Here is a 19,304-nt window from a genome sequence, read left to right on the forward strand (position 1 = left end):
GTCTGCTGCGTTCAATATAAATGAGATGAATGAGAGACGTCAAAGACGTCCATGATGTGAGCGTGTGGGCTTTTACGTTACCACTCAATCACAGCGTAAAACAGTGCTGCATATTAGATCCGAGTAATTACTCTCAATAATAAACGATCTATGTTCATCTTCTCCGTTGCTGCTCTCGCGGCAACTGCGATAACGCGCCAAAATAAGAAAACACAAGCAGCGTGACAGCGACGGAGAGCGGCGCAGCTCACCTCCGGGTCAACGTCGACGGCGGTTCAAACGCGGCTTTGCTGACAGCTTTATACAAACTGAGCGGGGGGTTCATTTATTTCGCCGTGTTGCAGCCGGCGGAGCGCGAGAGAAGATGGTTCTGCAGAACAGTGGGCGGTACAAAGCGGCGCGAGGACAAAGTGGAGGGGACCAGGAGAACCAGTGAGTTGTAGTTCCCGTCTCAGACAAAAGACCGTATGCCGTAGTGTAGAGCCCCTCAGACTGAGTATATGACACGAGGTGTGTGTGTGTGTGTGTGTGTGTGTGTGTGTGTGTGTGTGTGTGTGTGTGTGTGTGTGTGTGTGTGTGTGTGTGTGTGTGTGTGTGTGTGTGTGTGTGTGTGTGTGTGTGTGTGTGTGTGTGTGTGTGTGTGTGTGTGTGTGTGTGTGTGTGTGTGTGTGTGTGTGTGTGTGTGTGTGTGTGTGTGTGTGTGTGTGTGTGTGTGTGTGTGTGTGTGTGTGTTTGTGTTTTTTCCAGGGACGATGGAGCCGCGATGTCGGCCCTCAAGCGGCTGGAGCGGATTCAGTTTACCGACGAGATGGATGCCCGCTTCGGTTTCGACAGGCTGAAGGAGCCGGGGGAGAAGACGGGCTGGCTGATCAACATGCACCCTGTCAGTATACACACTCGGTGTCATGTCTGGCGTTCTGAATGTCTGATACTGAATGAGACACGTTTTCTACTTCTAGGCTGAGATCCTGGACGGTGACAAGAGGATGATCAGTGCCGTGGACTATTATTTCATACAGGACGATGGAAGCAGGTTTAAGGTGTGTTTTGTAATAACATGATAATGTGCATACACACCTCTCAGCCTTTTCCACTCCTCTAACATGACCCTCCTGACGTGTATCCTGTCTGTAGGTGGCCCTCCCATTCAAGCCATATTTTTACATTGCTACTAAAACGGTAAGACCGTGTTTGTCATTTGCTTTTGATGCCCTGTAATCATTTTCAACAACTTTCTCCTTTTAAAGACAACTTTACTTCCAGAACTGTGAGAGAGAAGTTATCTCGTACTTTTCGAGAAAGTTTCAAGGAAAGGTGTCAAAGCTTGAAGTTATCCTAAAAGAGGACCTAGACCTGGTGAGAGGTTTTTTGCCAAGTGTTTCATATTATAGAACAAAAATAAACGCTGTTCAAGAAGGAGATTTGAACTATGCTGGCCTGTTCTCCTCAGCCAAACCACCTCGTTGGCCTGAAGAGAAGCTACATTAAGCTGTCATTCAGCACCGTGGACGACCTCATCAAGGTCAAGCGCGAGATCTCCCCGGCAGTGCGCAAAAACAGAGAGAGGGAGCAGTCCAATGATTCCTACACCTCAATGCTATCAAGGTACCACCAGTCCCATTAGTGTCTAATACACTGTTATTTCCAGTTTAATATTGATCTGATGACACTTGTTGTTGGTTGTGTCAGTGCCTTGTCAGGTGGCAATGTGACCTCAGCAGATGAAGTCGGGACGTCAAAGAGTATTTCAGACCAGTTGGACAACATCGTGGACATGAGAGAGTATGATGTGCCCTATCACGTGCGATTGTCCATCGACCTCAAGATCCATGTGGTAAAGAACGGTTCCTGTCGTCCCGATGTTCTAAAAGATACACATGCTTGTTGTGCTGATCTCGACTGTCTTTCTTTTCTCAGGCGCACTGGTACAATGTTCGATACCGAGGCAGCGCTTACCCACCAGAGATTGTTCGAAGAGATGATCTTGTGGAGAGACCAGTATGAGGATTTCATTCATTAGCTTGCAACATGGAATCTGTCATTACTTCAGTAAAACATTGGGGGTTTTCTTTTTTAGGACCCTGTGGTTTTGGCTTTCGACATCGAGACCACCAAGCTTCCACTGAAATTCCCGGACGCAGAGAGCGATCAGATTATGATGATCTCCTACATGATTGATGGACAGGTGAGTTGTATTTTATGATATGTATTATTCTTTTATTCATGTATGGGTCAGTTTCACTAACTTTGTTTGCTTTCTCAAGGGGTTTCTCATCACAAACAGAGAGATCGTCTCTGAGAACATTGAAGATTTTGAATTCACTCCCAAACCTGAATATGAAGGCCCGTTCACTGTTTTCAACGAGGATAATGAGGTAGATAATACATGTCATCAAAGATTAGAAAATATATAGTAAATAAATTAAAACGCTCTTGTGTATCTTTGTTCAGTGTAAATGTAACGCTCTGTGGTTGCTTCAGTGTAATAACATGTGGTGACCTGACTTTGGCCGCAGGCGGCTCTCATTCAGAGGTGGTTTGATCACGTTCAAGAAACCAAGCCAAACATCTTTGTGACCTACAACGGAGACTTCTTTGACTGGTGAGCGGTCATTTGCTGTTTCTATAGAATGATTCATATCCCGTGATGTTTGTCTCTCAGCTCTCTCACTGTGTTTCAACTCTTTCAAGGCCTTTCATCGAGACCCGGGCCGCCCTCCACGGACTCAACATGTACCGAGAGATCGGTTTCCAGAAGGATAACCAGGGAGAGTACAAGTCCAGTCAAGCCATCCACATGGACTGCTATAGGTTTGCACCCCTCTGACACTATTCAAGTGTGTGAGTGTAAACATACACAGGGATTCATTTCAGATGATTTGGATGTTCTAACATTATCCTCCCAACCTGCTTCTCTTCTGTGTCAGGTGGGTAAAGAGAGACAGCTATCTGCCGGTGGGAAGTCATAATTTGAAGGCAGCAGCGAAGGCCAAATTGGGCTACGACCCAGTGGAGCTGGACCCGGAGGAGATGTGCCGCATGGCAACTGAAGAGCCACAGGTACACTGATGGACTTCAGTTTTTACAGCTCGAGAATTCCATTTTTAATATTTTGTTGACTTTCTTTTCCCTACTTTTCTGTCAGACTTTAGCTACCTACTCTGTGTCAGATGCCGTAGCCACATATTACCTGTACATGAAATATGTGCACCCCTTCATCTTCGCTCTGTGCACCATCATCCCCATGGATCCTGATGAGGTTTGTCTTGTGTGTGTGTGTGTGTGTGTGTGTGTGTGTGTTTATTTATATATATATATATATATATATATATATATATATATATATATATATGGCAACAAAAAAATAAATATATGTTAAATATATATATATATATATATATATATATATATATATATATATTTTATAATAATCATGTATTTTCTTCCAGGTGCTCCGTAAAGGTTCTGGCACTCTGTGTGAAGCTCTGCTCATGGTGCAGGCCTTCCACGCAAACATCGTCTTCCCCAACAAGCAGGAGCAGGTCTTCAACAAGCTGACCGATGACGGCCACGTCATGGACTCCGAGACCTACGTGGGCGGCCACGTGGAGGCGCTGGAGTCAGGAGTGTTTCGCAGTGACATCCCCTGCCGTTTCAAGATGGTACATCTCAGTTCAACTTACAGCGGATTCTTCACTTCACTGCTTTCTGTTGGTTTTAAGCGTGGCCGTTTGGTCTGGTGCGTTGACAGAACCCGGCTGCCTTTGACTTCCTGCTGCAAAGAGTTGAGAAGACGATGCGCCATGCCATTGAGGAAGAGGAGAAAATACCTTTGGAGCAAGTCACCAACTTTAATGAGGTATGTTGACTTTTTTTTAATTATTTTTTTAATGCGTTTCTTTTTTTCTTACGTTTCTCCAATTTGGGCATTTTATTTTTCTTCTCAGGTTTGCGAGGAGATTAAAAAGAAGCTGACTTCCCTGAAGGAGGTCCCAAACAGGATTGAATGCCCCCTCATCTACCATCTGGACGTTGCTGCAATGTACCCCAATATCATCCTCACCAACCGCCTGCAGGTAAAAGAAAACTCCACAGAAATATGCACGGGATGAAAAATATAGAAAAGCATGGACTTTAATACCTTATTTTCTACTTTTAAAGCCATCCGCGATGGTTGATGAGGCCACTTGTGCTGCCTGTGACTTCAACAAGCCTGGGGCCTCCTGCCAGAGGAGGATGGCCTGGCAATGGAGAGGGGAAATCAGTAAGTCATTGTTGCATAGTTGTGTTCTTATGTTTACAACAATGAACTGAGGAGCTTAAAAGACTCAAAATCTGCGGTGTTCATGTGCCGTTGAATACAGTAAAATGAATTCACTGTTCCCTCCGCCTGCAGTGCCTGCCAGCCGCAGTGAGTTCCACCGCATCCAGCAGCAACTTGAGTCTGAGAAGTTCCCACCGTTTTTCCCCAACGGTCCACCTCGAGCCTTCCACACCCTGAACAGGGAGGATCAGGCCAAGCATGAGAAGAAACGCCTGGCAGGTACTCGTCTTGCTTTTTTAAATAATTTTCTTTGGGTATATAAGCATTCTAAGATTGTAGTTTCCAAACCATAGTGTGACCCGGCGTGTCTTTGTTTCAGACTACTGTAAGAGGGCCTATAAGAAGACACATGTCACCAGGCGGGAGGAGCGAGTCACCACCATCTGTCAGAGAGAAAACTCCTTCTACGTCGACACCGTGAGAGCTTTCAGAGATCGCCGTTACGAATTCAAAGGACTTCACAAGGTACATTTTGGTATTTACAGCAAAGTCAATTACAATCATCCCCATGTTGTATGGCATTTTCACGTCATTACATATTATATATGTTATGAATGATTTATTTCCTTTGATTTTCTAACAGTTCAGATGTTAAAAAATTGTACATTTGTAATTGCACACTTGAAATTCTTCTTGCCATTTAACATCACTCGCTGTAAAGTACTTGCTACCTTTGCTCAAGGTGTGGAAGAAGAAACTGTCCGCAGCTCAGGACAGCGGAGACGCTGCGGAGATGAAGCGCTGCAAAAACATGGAGATCCTGTACGATTCTCTTCAGCTGGCTCACAAATGTATTCTGAACTCTTTCTACGGCTACGTCATGAGGAAAGGGTAGGAGGAAACTACAGTTTTCATCAATCGAATCATCAAATATCTTCTTGCTTGCACTGTTACATGAGCGCTGAAGCCCTTTGCTGCTGGTGAAATCGGGCATTGCTGAGTGATTAACGGCACTCTGCTGCAGACCTGATGTCTGTGCTGCCTTTGTGTTTCCATCAGGGCGCGCTGGTACTCCATGGAGATGGCTGGCATTGTGTGCTACACTGGAGCCAACATCATCACTCAGGCCAGAGAGCTCATCGAACAAATAGGGTGAGGGTCGCACCAATAATGAGATGCCTCATCACAGAAAGTACCTCCTTAGGTCAGTGCAAGGTCAGCTCCAACTCAGGAAAGATGGAGCTGGAAAAGATGCACCGGCTTGTTGAACAAACGTTACATCAGCAGATTTGTATCCAGTGCCTGCTGTATTGTTCTTGTCTGACTCTTTTGTCCCGATCACATTTACTTTAGTAGCAGATGTTGTTTATATTGCAGGTCATATTACAGTTGCATGACTGAATTAGCTTTGACCAGCATGTTCTTGCCTGATGAAATTCAAGACCCCAACAAACCTAATATGTGAATGTAAAAACAATCCGTTTCCATTTCGGATTCACCACGTCTGTCACTTCTATTGCTCCGCGACTCAGGAGGCCCCTCGAGTTGGACACTGATGGTATCTGGTGTGTCCTGCCCAACACCTTCCCTGAGAACTTTGTGGTGAAAACCAGCAATGAGAAGAAGCCCAAGGTGACCATCTCTTACCCAGGGGCCATGCTGAACATCTTGGTGAAGGAGGGATTCACCAACGATCAGTACCACGAGCTGGTTGACCCCGCGTCCCTCAATTACAACATCAGGTCAGAGAACAGCATCTTCTTTGAGGTGGACGGACCGTATCTGGCTATGATCCTGCCTGCCTCGAAGGAGGAAGGGAAGAAGCTGAAGAAAAGGTAAAGCTCAAGAGGATTGTGATTAAGTGTCATATTGGACCGTCCCTGTTTGCTCGGATGGATTCTTTTATCAACGATGGTGAATGGGCAAGGTTCATTTTGAAATATTCAGTGGTTGTGATTTAAGTCTCCTCTGTTCATTTTAGGTACGCTGTGTTTAATGAAGATGGCTCTCTGGCTGAGTTGAAGGGTTTTGAAGTGAAGAGAAGAGGAGAGCTCCAGCTCATTAAGATCTTTCAGTCGTCAGTGTTTGAGGCTTTCCTCAAAGGAACCACTCTGGAGGAGGTGTACGCCTCTGTGTCCAAAGTGGCCGACTACTGGCTAGACGTTCTGTACAGCAAGGTGAAAAACCTGTGGTCAAAATGTCTAAAACGACATTCTAGTATTACACGATATTCATGCTTTCAGATGTGTTTTGTGTAACTTGGGTTAACCAGACATTTAGCAAATATGTGAAAATAAGTATTGTATGCAGAGAAAGTGTTCTTCACAAAATCTGATTCATTTATTTCATTGGTTTTCCAGGCTGCCAACATGCCAGATACGGAGCTGTTTGAACTGATTTCAGAGAATCGTTCGATGTCCAGAAAGCTGGAGGACTACGGAGAGCAGAAGTCCACGTCTATCAGCACCGCTAAGAGACTGGCTGAGTTCCTGGGAGACCAAATGGTGAAAGATGCTGGTCTGAGCTGTCGCTACGTCATCTCCAGGAAACCCGAGGGTTCGCCTGTCACTGAAAGGTGGGACAACAGCTCTGAAAATACACTTTTATTACACAAGACATTCTTTAACATTGTATACGTTCTGTAAAATGTCCAACCTTTTACATCAAAGCCAAGCAGTGGCAGTGGCTCTATGGGTTTTTATTTCATGGTGAACATTTTGACGTCGTATTAGGAAATGTACAGGTGTTATTAATTATAATAACACCAATAATCCTAGTCCTCAAGTGTCCCTGTAAGACATGATGACAGTGATGAAGATATCACTGTATCCACATGCTGTAGCCTGGCTTCTCCTGGCTTTTCCATCTCTAGCTACCCTGTAAGTTGTCAGGGCACAACATGTCAAAACGTATACAAAGATAACTGAAAACACACTGTCATGATAATGGATGTGATAGATTTTCTGATGTTGGTGGGATCAAATAAAATGATGTCAAGATGCTAAGTGTTTGTGTAGAACAAGCACTACGAGATATTACAATAAATAAAAGCTTTGTGTTTAACGCTCATTGATTTGTGTCTTTCTCCATCAGAGCCATTCCTCTGGCAATCTTTCAGGCCGAGCCCAGTGTGAAAAAACATTTCCTTCGTAAGTGGTTGAAGATGCCCGGCCTCCATGACTTGGACATCCGCTCTGTGAGTTTGTAAACAAACGTGTTGTGCACTCGAATGCACTAGCTTTTAGTTTTCTGTGTGAATTTGCTTTGACATTAAAATGTCTGTGTGTGGGCCTTTTCAGATTCTTGATTGGAGTTATTATATAGAGCGGTTGGGAAGTGCCATCCAGAAAATCATCACCATCCCGGCAGCTCTTCAACAGGTACAAATCAAACCCATTTCATTGATCGCTCAGTCTACCCGTGGCTGATGTATAGATAATAATACCATTGTGTAATCAGGTGAAGAATCCGGTACCCAGAGTGAGGCACCCAGACTGGCTTCACAAGAAACTCCTGGAGAAAAATGATATCTACAAGCAAAAGAAAATCAGTGAGCTGTTCACCAGTGAGGGCAAGAGACAGGTGTGTTCACCTCACAGCAAACTGTTCTGTCAAACTGTCAACACATGTCCGATGTCAGAAACCCGAGGGATGTGCGGATGTTTACCAAGCTGGCTTTCCTCTGGTTAGAGACCGTGTCTCCGGCCACGAGCCCACCCCGCGGCCCCAATATGCCCCGTTTGTGTTGTTTCTGAATGGCCTCTTTTCTCTCAGGTGGCCCATCAGCCTCTTGAAGCAGGCCAAGCTGCGGACATAGAGGACTTTGGGATTCCAGCCAAACCTCTGCAGCCAGCCATCCTCATCAGCACTAAGCGGAAGCGGGCCTCTCAGGGACAGGACAGCCAGGTGGAGTCTCAGGATGTCGAGCTCACTCAGTCCTGGAGAGAGATTCTGGGGCCGCCCCCACCTATGGGAAAGACACGGGTAAGCTAACGTCAACAAGCACAACGCGTTGCCTGTTGTGTCAGATGATTCCTCTTCTTCAGGAAATATTCTAATATTCTAATGGGGCCACTGTGGCTGAGTCTTCCTTCAATCAGAGGATCGGCGGTTCGATCCCCGGCTCCACTAGTCTATGTGTCCTTGGGCACTTGGGTGAATGTGTATGAATGTTAGTTACTTTTGATGGGCACCTTGCTTGGTAGCCCCTCCCATCAGTGTATGAATGTTTGTGAATGCGCTTCGAGTGGTCGATAGACTAGAAAAGTGCGATACAAGTACAGGTCCATTTAATGCTTTCTGAATTAATTGGACATGACACAGATATTTTGAAACAATTTGTTCTCGTATTCCCAAAGATATATTACCAAAACTTCAAAGAACGATTGTGTCTGTATACAGGAGGAGCGGCTAGTGTGGCTGCGTTACCATAAGAAGAAGTGGGAGCTGCAGCTTAGACAGAGGAAGGAGAGAAAGAAGAGGAGGAGGCTGCTGGATGGTGAAGCTCAACCCGTCGGAGGAGGAGTGATCAGAGATGGCCCCACCACCGGCCTGGGAAGCTTCCTCCGCAGAAAAGCACGCAGCATCCTGGACATGCCATGGCAAATTGTGCAGGTGAGGGAAAGTCACCCCATTATCACCGACAAGTCAGTTTAACAAACACCAAAACCTTCTAATATTCTCTCATGTTCCTCTCAGATTGCAGAGACTAGTCATCCTGGTCTGTACAAGTTGTGGGCTGTGATTGGACATGACCTCCATTGCATGAAGCTCAACATCCCTCGGGTCTTCTATGTCAATCAGAAAGTCCCAAAACAGGAGGAGGGAGCCACATACAAAAAGGCATGCAATAAGAAAATGTAGTAAGAAATGCATTGCTGTTTTTATAAATATGTTGTCATTAAAAAGTTGACCAAATACTTTTTTTCGCCTTCAGGTGAACCGCCTGCTGCCCCGCTCCAACATAGTGTACTTCCTTTATGAGTACTGTGTACCAGAGGACATGTACCAGGAGCACATCAATGAGATCAACGCTGACCTGTCTGCTCCGGACATTGAAGGCGTCTATGAAACACAGGTATCATTTATACACCTCCAGGAGGTTTTCATAGCCTCACTCGTGATGCTTTGTGTGTGCGACTCCAGCTTGTATGTTATAGTAAACAGAATGCTCTCTTTCAGGTCCCGTTGCTGTTTCGTGCCCTGGTGCAGCTCGGATGTGTGTGCATGGTCAATAAACATGTTGTGAGGGATCTGGCTGGCAGGGAGGCTGACACTTTTGACCTGGAGCATCTGGAGAGACGGTCTCTGGCCCAGTTCAGCTACCTGGAACCTGGTAAGACCCGCCTGACACGGTGTTCATTTTATATTGATGATCTTATAGGGATTATTGTTTTTTTTATTTACCGTTTACCTAATATTTGACCTGTAGTCATGTGATCCTGCACATTAACTTTATCTGTAACAAGTTTTACAAGGTGGTGTTGTGTTTCCTCTCTTCTCAGGGAGTGTTCGCCACATATACCTGTATCATCACAGTCAGGGTCACAAGGCTCTGTTTGGCCTCTTCATCCCCTCTCAGCGCAAAGCCAGCATCTTTGTCCTGGACACAGTAAGAACAACATGTTTTTTTTCTTTATTTCTTCCAAGGTCATCGTGTTGGTGTTTTCACTCGTATCCTGTCAAGTGAGGTTCCTCCAGTGCCAATAAATGCATGGCGACGTTAGTGAAAGCTTAATAGTAGATTTGTTTTTATTTACCAAAGAAGAAATAAGGCTGATATCGATGTCGATGTAGCTCTTTCCAGCTGGCCGAGAACAATCCTTAAGGTCGATCCATTTTTTTATCTCTAAAGGTCAGAAGCAACCAGATGCCCAACCTGACTAATCTCTATACAGCCGAGCGCACGGCTCTCCTGGAGAAGACGAGTGAAGAACTCCTGCCTCCAGAGAAACACAACTTTGAGGTCCGAGCTGAAAATGACGCAAAGGCTATTAACCGCGCCCTTCAACGCATACTGCTAAACTACAAGGTAAAACACAATGGAGCTATTAAAATACCTAACTATCTAATCGATACATACACCCATATTGCTACTTCTGTTCATGTGGCTAAATCGGTGATGTTTAACCAAGTGTCTGTTGCCGTTTACAGGAGGAGCGCCGCGGGCCCACCCTCATCGCGGTGCAGTCAAACTGGGAGTTGCGGCGGTTGGCAGCAGGGATGCCGGTGCTTGAAGAGTTTCCCGTCGTTCCGGTACATGTGGTGGATGAGATCAGCTATAACGTGCTGGACTGGCAACGCCACGGTGCCCGACGCATGATCCGCCACTACCTCAACCTGGACAGCTGCTTGTCACAGGCTTTCGACATGGCCAGGTATGAACTACACACTGCCAGCTCTGTGGATTTACACCCCGGCATGCTCGCTTTGTTGTCTAAGGAAGTCTATTCTCAGTTCTCAATTCTCAGTCTGTGTTGACAGCATTAAGTTTTGTTCTAGGAAACATTTTGAAGTTATAAAACTCATACAATTTCTCTTGCACACAGGTATTACCACTTACCTGTGGGGAACTTGCCTCAAGATGTGTCCATCTTCGGCTCAGACTTGTTCCTGGCAAGACATCTACGGAAACACAACCACCTGCTGTGGCTTTCGCCCACTGCCAGGCCCGACCTCGGAGGAAAAGAGGCCGATGACAGTCGCCTGGTCATGGAAAGTGATGACAGGGGCTCTGTGGAGATCAATGCTCAAGGATGCTATTCCACAGGTGCTCACACACTTAATCTGCATCCAAGAGGACGCAAAAGATCATAAGCAACTGTATATTTTATGAAGCGTCTTTCTCTTTTTATGGACAAGCCTCTTTCTGTTTCTTTCAGTGTGTGTGGAGTTGGACCTGCAGAGCCTGGCAGTTAACACCATCCTCCAATCGCAACACGTCAATGACATGGAGGGTGGAGCTAGTCTGGGGGTCAGTTTTGATGTGATCCAGCAGGCCTCGTTGGAGGACATGATGTCGGGGAACCAGGGAGCCAGCGCTCTCGCTAGCTATGATGAGACTGCTCTCTGCTCCAACACCTTCAGGTGTGTAAATATCTGTTGTATGTGACTATTTAAACCCACATGCGTACGGTCTAACAATACAGGTGGGGCAAGGAAGCATGTTGTGTTTTAATCACCTCGGTGTTTTGCTCCGTGTTGTATGAGCAGGATCTTGAAGAGCATGGTGGTCGGATGGGTCAGAGAGATCACGCAGTACCACAACGTGTATGCCGACAACCAGGTGATGCACTTCTACCGCTGGCTGCGCTCCCCCAGCTCTCTGCTCTATGACCCCGCACTGCACCGCACCTTGCACAACATGATGAAGAAGGTGTTTCTCCAGTGAGTGCCACATCGTCCTCTACACTGCAAAAAAAACATCTATTGTCTATTTAGTCACATATTTTGTCATAGTGGTAAATCTTTTGTGTGATGTATCAGCCAACTGTGAGGGCAAAACTATTAATTGAGTTTTTGATTTGCTGAGCTGTCCTTGGGTCAAATTATCCATTATTAATGTCTGGTTTTGAATTGGATTAAACTTGTGATCACTGTTGGGAAATGTAATAGGATGGTGTGAACTGTGATTCTCATCATGATGCTTTTGTCTTTTTATATCGCATTGATATATCTCCACCTATTTATATGCAAGAGGGCAACAACGTCATTGTTTGTTAATCATTCTCTTATTCTGCCGTCAGGTTGGTTTCAGAGTTCAAACGTCTCGGCTCTACTGTGGTGTATGGGAACTTCAACAGGATCATGTTGTGCACTAAGAAACGCAGAATAGATGATGCCATCGGCTACGTGGAATACATCACCAACAGGTCAGACATTTACCCTCTGGAGAGAATAGATATTTGCATTATGAAGGAATGTAATCAATTTTATAAACTGTAGTCATACTTGCATCCATATATACAATTATACAAAATGTAAAACTAATGTAACTATTATAGTTGTACATATTTTTGTTGGTTTGTCTTCTGTAGTTTGAAATGAATGTCAGAACACTAAAATCATAGATAGTATTGCGGTCTCCATCATGGGAAGTGAATACTTAAAAGAGGAGAACCGCCCATTAGACTAATGGAGGGGAAAAGGTTAATAGTGAATTGAGGCCAAGATATAAAAATATACCAATATTGTAACTGTAAACTATGTAGCTTAAGGGAATTTGGGTTATTGGACTATTGCTAAGGTTAACGCCAAATGTTGTTCTAGCCTTCAGATCAGCATTGAAGCAGCATTTCTGAACTCAATGATTTTAACTGTTTGGCAAATATTGCTAATTATTACCTGTGTTTAAATTATTTTGAAAGTACAGTAGACATCCCCAAAATATCTCAACAAGGTATTTTTTCCTATCGTATTGTAATTGAAAAATGACCTCCCTGGCGGTTTCTCTTCTAGCATCCACTCCAGGGAAATCTTCCACTCTTTGTCCATCTCCTTCTCCCGATGCTGGGAGTTCCTGCTGTGGATGGATCCGTCCAACTACGGCGGTGTGAAGGGCAAACTGCCCTCCAGCATCGTGTACGGAGAGGTAATTCAAACTTTAACTTCTGCCTTACAATATGTAATTAAATACTGGTTAATGTGGAAGAACACAAACTCATTCCTCCATGTTTTTGTTTTTTTCCAGGAAGCAGCCAAACAGAAGAAAAAGAACCAGGGGGAGGGAGATGAAGGCAGTGAGGATGAAGACGAGGACGAAACAAATGTTGAGGAAGATGATGGGGACAGAGAGACGGATGAGGTGGAGGAGTTGATTGAGAGCAACTGGAACATCATGCAGTATCTGCCCCAAACTGCCTCCTGCCAGAAATACTTCCTCATGATTGTGTCCGGTAAAAATAAATCTATACTCCATTGATTTTTTTTTGTGTGTTCTCTTTCTACCAATTCTTAACCACAAACGTTCCACGCCAGCTTACATTGCAGCGGTCTATCACAGCATGAAAGAGGAGCTGAGACGAAACGCTCCTGGAGCAACGCCGGTCAAAAGACGTGGCGGCAGCCAGGCTTCCCAGCAGGCCGTGGGAGATTTTAGTGCTCTTCCTGGTAAGATGTTTTTAGTTACTCAAGAGTTCCCTTGTGTTTCACAGAAACTTCACATTACACTCAGTCGCCACAGACGAGTGTCGGTTACACTGAGACACTTTTAATTGTATTTTGATCAATTTCCTCTCAGATAGGATGTGGTTTTTTTTGTAACTCCCCCGCAGGAATGATCTCCTTCTCCCAGGAATATGTGTCCAACGAGCTGACACAGAACTTTTTCACCATCACTCAAAAAATCCAGAAGAAGGTGACAGGTACCAGGAGTGTCAACCAGGCCTCAGAGATGTTCCCCGTCCTGCCTGGATCCCACCTGCCACTCAACAACCCGGCACTGGAGTTTATCAAATATGTCTGCCAGGTATATTACAAAGTACTCCAACTTACAACGCTTTTTGTCACGTGTTGCATGACGACATGATTTTCCTCTCACCGTGCGACAATTCCATTGTTTGTCTGTCCAGGTCCTTTCACTGGATGCCAACATCGTGAACCAGGTGAACAAGCTGAAGAGAGACCTCCTGCGCCTGGTGGACGTCGGAGAGTTTTCAGGGGAAGCCCAGTTCTCTGACCCCTGTAGCTCATACATCCTGCCAGAGGTCATCTGCCACCACTGCAATTTCTGTCGTGACCTCGACCTTTGCAAGGACCCATCTGTGGCACAAGTGAGAGGAGGAGCACTGACATGCTGGCATAATATTTAATGCTAGTCTTACTCGTGATTCTAGTTAGATGAACTGGTATTTCCTCTCCTCAGGATGGATCGGTTTTGCCGCAGTGGTTCTGCTCCAACTGCCAGACGCAGTATGAGACTGAGTGTATTGAGATGGCTCTGGTGGAAGCTCTGCAGAAGAAACTGATGAGCTACACGCTACAGGACCTGGTAAGGGAAAGATTATGGTTTTAATACAGAATAAATGACTAACTAGATAACAGTTGTGGGAGTTCCTCGTGGTTTTAATACATAAACCATGAACTGTAATCTTTTGTTGTATGTCCCCCCCTCTTAAGTGTACCATCAGTATCCAAACAATCATTTAACATGTTGATTGTGAATAATTCATTCATGGTCAAAATCTGTACAATACAACACTTAATAATGTAGCTGAGGCTGCCGCACTGCTAAAAACCCCTTTGTGATTTTAGGTGTGTTCAAAATGTAAAGGAGTGAAGGAAGCAAACATGCCTCTGTACTGCAGATGTGCCGGAGACTTTGACCTCACATTCCCAATCAAGGTTCCAACTCTCAAATTCATCACATCAATTCAATTTAGTATTTAATTCAAAGCATATGATTCTTTCCATTTTGCAATGTTCTGACAGCTGTTTTTTTCCCCCTCTCTTCCATCAAAAGAGCCTCTCTGAGCAGATCACAGTGTTTCGCAACATAGCGTCCCACTACAGCATGACCTTCCTGGAGGAGACCATCGCCTGGTTGCTTTGTATGAGCCCACAGATCAGGCAGAATGCTCAATGAATGGGACATCCAACCCTCCCCTAGCTGCAGCTGTGGCAACCACTTCTCAATCTGGGAACAACTCTATGCACTTGTTCATCTGCCTCGATGACGACTGTTTGTGATCAGGGTCAATTTAATGAGAAATATGTGGACTGTAGATATGTTTGAAGTCTTGATTATGCCATAAAATGATTTAACTTTGTGACTGTTAATAAATATTGTGTTTTAACTGTGAGCCTGAAATGCTTTCATTGCTCAGTTATTTTTACTGTGTGCTGTAGAAATGCACTGCAGTTCTTCCTCAAAGGAAAAAGCATAAACATCCTGAGTACCATTGACTCTGGGGACCGTCATTAATTAGCAGTCACGTATCAGCTGAGCTTCCTCCCCATTTGGCTGCTAATGTGACGGTTATGGCTTGTGACCTGAACTACTCTCACTTGACCCCCCCCCCCCCCCCCCACACACACACATTTATTCAGACTACTCGCAGCGCAACACGAAACGCATGTCGGATGCTGCTTTATTGCAAATTGCTTTGTCGTTAATTTGAGTTTTTGTGTCAATTTCAAACAATTTAGTTTTCTCCAATTTTTTATTTTTATGTTTGAGGGTATTTTGCACATCTGAACCTTCCAAGTCCTTTTCTGGCAGTTTTAACATTTAAATTCAGCCTGAGCAATTTTCACAGTGGGGAGATGAAAAGATCAGGTGCCTCTGGCTGGTTGGGAATTTATGTTTTTGCTATTGCTAAATGTGAAAGTCCCGTTCACTGTGAGCTGGTCTGGATCCTGATCTTAACCCATGCACGTCCTTCGCTGTAACCTCGTTGCCCCACAGATGACGTCTCCCAGACTAGTAATCACATTTCAGACTCTGATCTCAGGCACAAGTAGATTGGCTCTTTAGAGCTTCTCCTTGACGCAGGCTGTACATGCAGGATGACGGACGAAGGAGCACTGTGCCATTACGTTTTCAATTGTTATTAAAAATAGATCAGACAGCAGTTATCGAGCTTAGCTCTGGAGTCGATTAAAACAACCACGACCAGTTTAAGATGGATCATTATATGAGTGCAGCGCTTTACGTGTCATAAACAACTTCCAAACTGACATGTGTATCGTGTTGCTCCATCCATCATGGCAGATATCGATCCATTAAACCTTAGTCCTTAGTCATTTTGCACCACTGACATGTGTATTGCTCTCAGGCATCCTGATGGATTCACTCTTCCCCACAATCTTGTTAGAGAAACCATTTCATGGAAAATGTCAGTGTTATTTGATTACTGCTCATTGCTCTCCATGTGTCTCCTGGCTGTTTCCTCCAGTATCCATCGTTATGCTGAACACATGAGGTTAAAAGACAAAGGAAATGAATCAGAATATTGTGGTTCTTCAAACATGCTTTAGTTTGTAATAATGCATAATTACAAGAGCAGATGTCAACGTTTCATGATATAGTAGTATAGTAAATCCCAGTATGAACTTGAGTTGATAGAAGACATTTATTGCACTGAATGTCTACAATACACTGATATAAATGAGCATTGTTTGTAATATTCCTCAATACTCCAATGTCATGTCAAGTGAAAGAGAAACAATTAACTTCATTGTCACACACGTTGGGGTCCATCAAGGTTTGAGCTGATATATGAGCTGAATCCACTGCACAGGCAGAGACTTTGAGACGACCAGCCGTCTGTCAGATGATGCCTCCTCTGTCAGTTCATTTCCACTGACAACAGCATGGCGGCCACTGGCAGCGCATAACTGAGCTGCTGCACCTGAGGAACCACTCAGAGTTGCTCACAGTCAGCTGATGGAGGGGAGTCCACATTCTTGGCCAGGGGGGACTGAGGCGACTGTACCGACATTACAGCGGTACGCCTTCTGACAGGTCTGAGTGGTTTGAGCCGAAGCTGTTGATGTAGCTGAGCTCTGTGGGAAGGGGCACCGCAGGCTCCTTGATAACCTGCGGAGGACACATATTTCACTTAGTGAGCATGCATTTCAACCATCAATAGTTTTACTATAAATGTATTCAAGTACATTATTGTTACCAAATGATGGACTTGAATACATTTATAATTGTAAAAATGGATTGTTGAGCTCATCTTCTGAGCTGTGTTTTAGAGATACTGAACCTTTAATGAACCCATATGTGTTGAGGTTGAATAAATAATGCCTTTTTACTCACCTCGTCAAATTTTCTATCACTATAGACTTCATTCTTGTCAATAAAAGTCAGCATGATCCAGTCACAGATAATGGTACACTAGAGGGGCGACATGAAAAGGAATATCCGTTTGTTCTGCGACAGCTTTCACTTTAAAGTCTCAAGATAATAAATGAACGTGGGGAAGACTCACAATCCCAACTGAAGTCATGGCAGTCACCGTGCTGATGATGGTTGGGATGGGACTGAATTTACCAGCCTGACGAAAAAATGTAGATGTAGATAGCATAATGACAGCCACAGTAAGCTGGAAATAAAGGATAGTTTCCACTTACATGTCCGTGAACTATGACATCCAGGCGGATGCCGTAGGCCTTGATGAGCGTCCGAGACTCTACCCCATCCTTACTGTAAAATTTGGCGAACCTGCACAATTGCACATAAATTACAAGGGTTAAGGCTGGGACACACCAAAATCAGCCTAACATACTGAACAAAATGGTTAGTGTTGGGTGTTGGAGCTCACCTGTAATAGTAACCAGAGTTAGCCTGATCCTTCCGGAGGTCAAGACGACGGAAGGAGTATGTGGGTTTACAGTGGGAAGGATCCAGATCCAGGTTACATTTCCAGTTGATGAAGACCCCGATCACTCCTCCCTGAACAACAACACAGCATATCTCTTCTTAAGCTATACTACATTGTCACAAAGTAGGTATATCTTTAACACATACATCCATCAAATATTATAGAGGCAGTGTGCATTGTTTGTTCAAAATAAGACATATGGGTCTAAGAAGACATCTTTTACTCACAGTCCTGCAGAGCTCAGAGAAGTTCTCACTGGCTTCATCCGCGATGTAACCCAGACGGAAGTTTGGACAGTAGGGCTCTTTCTTCGCATGATAATGACACTTATTGAGGTATTTATGCATGTTACGCTTGCTTGAAGCATCTTTGATATTTCCCCTGCCAAGGACAAGAACGGGAGCTCTCCTGAATGTCTGCAGCTTGCTACAGTGTGTGTGTGTGTGTGTGTGTGTGTGTGTGTGTGTGTGTGTGTGTGTGGGTGGGTGTAAGTACTCTACCTCAGCACTTTAAATTTGGGGAAGTGGATAGAGTTCCTGATGAACACTGTGAAATTGATGGCCTTCTCTAATGGTGCTTCTCTGTTGAAAACACCAAATAACCAGAGGAATCTCTTTAATAACACCGTTTTAATATAGCTTTGTCCTGTTTTAAGGTTTTACTTATTTTGATCATAGTTTGAGATATGTGAGGACTTTTTTCCCATTCCTTTTCCTTTGGGTTTTTCAAACCAGGCTTCAATGTTCAAACGTTGGGAGGATTATCTCCCTTTGGACTTACCTTACGACAGCATACTTCTCAATAGGACACCAAGTTTGGATCTCACAGGTTTTCAAGGTGAGGTTGTAGTACTGAACACATCTGCCGGTCCTTTTGCCTGTAAGAAAGTGTTTAAAACAAAATGTGGCAAATACAGACCAACAAAGCTTGAACAATGGTTTTGTGAGGAGTAAAAACAGTACCATGGCCTTCAAAGTCCACCTCGTCCTTCACACAGTCAGAGTCTCTCGTGCAGTTGGCATTAGTAACACTGAAATGCTGAAGTGAACAAAAGACACATTACAGCATTGTATGTTTTTGCATCCTAGATGTTATTGTTTAGAAAGCTTTTGTTGACATCTCACCTCTGCACAGTTTCCTTGCTTCTGATCATAGGTAACTTCTCGTCTCAATATTGTACTAATCACATCACCACCCTGAGAGGAAAATGCCACAATAATACTATTAGTCTGTAGGGTTCACGCTGCTGTAAAGACACAATGATGTTGCCAGAGTACAGGAGGTGGAACTTCCTTGATTGTATTGCAGCATTTATTCTGGACTCACCTCTGAGGGTCGAGCATACTCTACAGTGTCCAAGACATCATCTCCATGAAGTGCTATGCCTTTCATCAGCGTGTAAACTGAGCTCTCTGGACGAGTTTCACTATCTTGGTAGGCTTTCTGACTTATGAAGACATACCTTCAGGAGGATAGAGCAAACAGATACAACATCACATTTTCTGTCATGATGTTGATTTATATTGGAGGTATCCGATTACCGTGTATCTGTTCAGCCGTCTATGCTGAAGCCCAGAGAAGATGAAAAGATGACGCACTTCAATCATAAAACTTCAGTCATCTAATCTAAGAAATATCTTAAGATTTGAAACAATAACATGATCAATATCTTCACAAATTCAAAGTCTTCTAAGTTCAAACAACATGTCTAC

The 19,304-nt window shown here is 44.3% G+C and overlaps 2 protein-coding genes across 2 annotated transcripts in view; one reads left to right on the forward strand and one right to left on the reverse strand.

The window, feature by feature from the left end:
* Window positions 1-169: 169 nt before the first annotated feature.
* pole (polymerase (DNA directed), epsilon) lies at window positions 170-15,063 on the forward strand. Its single transcript, XM_034541532.1, has 48 exons — window positions 170-432; window positions 748-883; window positions 960-1,040; window positions 1,135-1,179; window positions 1,264-1,356; window positions 1,451-1,605; window positions 1,690-1,834; window positions 1,918-1,998; window positions 2,078-2,185; window positions 2,265-2,375; window positions 2,517-2,602; window positions 2,692-2,811; window positions 2,928-3,060; window positions 3,146-3,259; window positions 3,450-3,662; window positions 3,752-3,859; window positions 3,948-4,076; window positions 4,162-4,264; window positions 4,397-4,543; window positions 4,644-4,789; window positions 5,007-5,155; window positions 5,324-5,416; window positions 5,797-6,099; window positions 6,246-6,441; window positions 6,625-6,839; window positions 7,358-7,460; window positions 7,564-7,644; window positions 7,724-7,846; window positions 8,039-8,248; window positions 8,666-8,878; window positions 8,963-9,106; window positions 9,201-9,341; window positions 9,446-9,599; window positions 9,769-9,875; window positions 10,119-10,295; window positions 10,418-10,641; window positions 10,813-11,033; window positions 11,146-11,350; window positions 11,477-11,650; window positions 12,010-12,135; window positions 12,722-12,854; window positions 12,954-13,158; window positions 13,241-13,372; window positions 13,537-13,730; window positions 13,834-14,034; window positions 14,127-14,252; window positions 14,516-14,605; window positions 14,724-15,063. Exons 1-48 carry the CDS (start codon window positions 365-367, stop codon window positions 14,844-14,846), a joined length of 6,885 nt encoding a protein of 2,294 aa, XP_034397423.1. The 5' UTR covers window positions 170-364; the 3' UTR covers window positions 14,847-15,063.
* Window positions 15,064-16,691: 1,628 nt separating this feature from the next.
* The window catches only part of p2rx2 (purinergic receptor P2X, ligand-gated ion channel, 2), a 3,183-nt gene continuing 570 nt past the window's right edge, over window positions 16,692-19,304 (reverse strand). Inside the window, exons 2-12 of the mRNA XM_034542013.1 lie at window positions 18,919-19,054; window positions 18,717-18,788; window positions 18,555-18,630; window positions 18,373-18,469; window positions 18,093-18,173; window positions 17,820-17,973; window positions 17,533-17,663; window positions 17,342-17,432; window positions 17,200-17,265; window positions 17,028-17,105; window positions 16,692-16,802 (exon numbers count right to left, since the gene is read on the reverse strand). Of these exons, the coding sequence (XP_034397904.1) occupies window positions 16,704-16,802; window positions 17,028-17,105; window positions 17,200-17,265; window positions 17,342-17,432; window positions 17,533-17,663; window positions 17,820-17,973; window positions 18,093-18,173; window positions 18,373-18,469; window positions 18,555-18,630; window positions 18,717-18,788; window positions 18,919-19,054 (1,081 nt within the window). The 3' untranslated portion in view covers window positions 16,692-16,703. The remainder of the gene's footprint in view (window positions 16,803-17,027; window positions 17,106-17,199; window positions 17,266-17,341; window positions 17,433-17,532; window positions 17,664-17,819; window positions 17,974-18,092; window positions 18,174-18,372; window positions 18,470-18,554; window positions 18,631-18,716; window positions 18,789-18,918; window positions 19,055-19,304) is intronic.

This window comes from Cyclopterus lumpus, chromosome 9 (assembly GCF_009769545.1).
Source record: "Cyclopterus lumpus isolate fCycLum1 chromosome 9, fCycLum1.pri, whole genome shotgun sequence".
In the NCBI taxonomy this organism is placed as follows: domain Eukaryota; kingdom Metazoa; phylum Chordata; class Actinopteri; order Perciformes; family Cyclopteridae; genus Cyclopterus; species Cyclopterus lumpus.

Bases quoted from the DNA above. Each gene is read 5' to 3' on its own strand.
- pole (XM_034541532.1), top strand. From the start codon at position 365: ATGGTTCTGCAGAACAGTGGGCGGTACAAAGCGGCGCGAGGACAAAGT. The intron at 6,100-6,245 runs GTAAAGCTCAAG...TGTTCATTTTAG, and splicing joins GGGAAGAAGCTGAAGAAAAG to GTACGCTGTGTTTAATGAAG. The intron at 10,296-10,417 runs GTAAAACACAAT...TGCCGTTTACAG, and splicing joins GCATACTGCTAAACTACAAG to GAGGAGCGCCGCGGGCCCAC.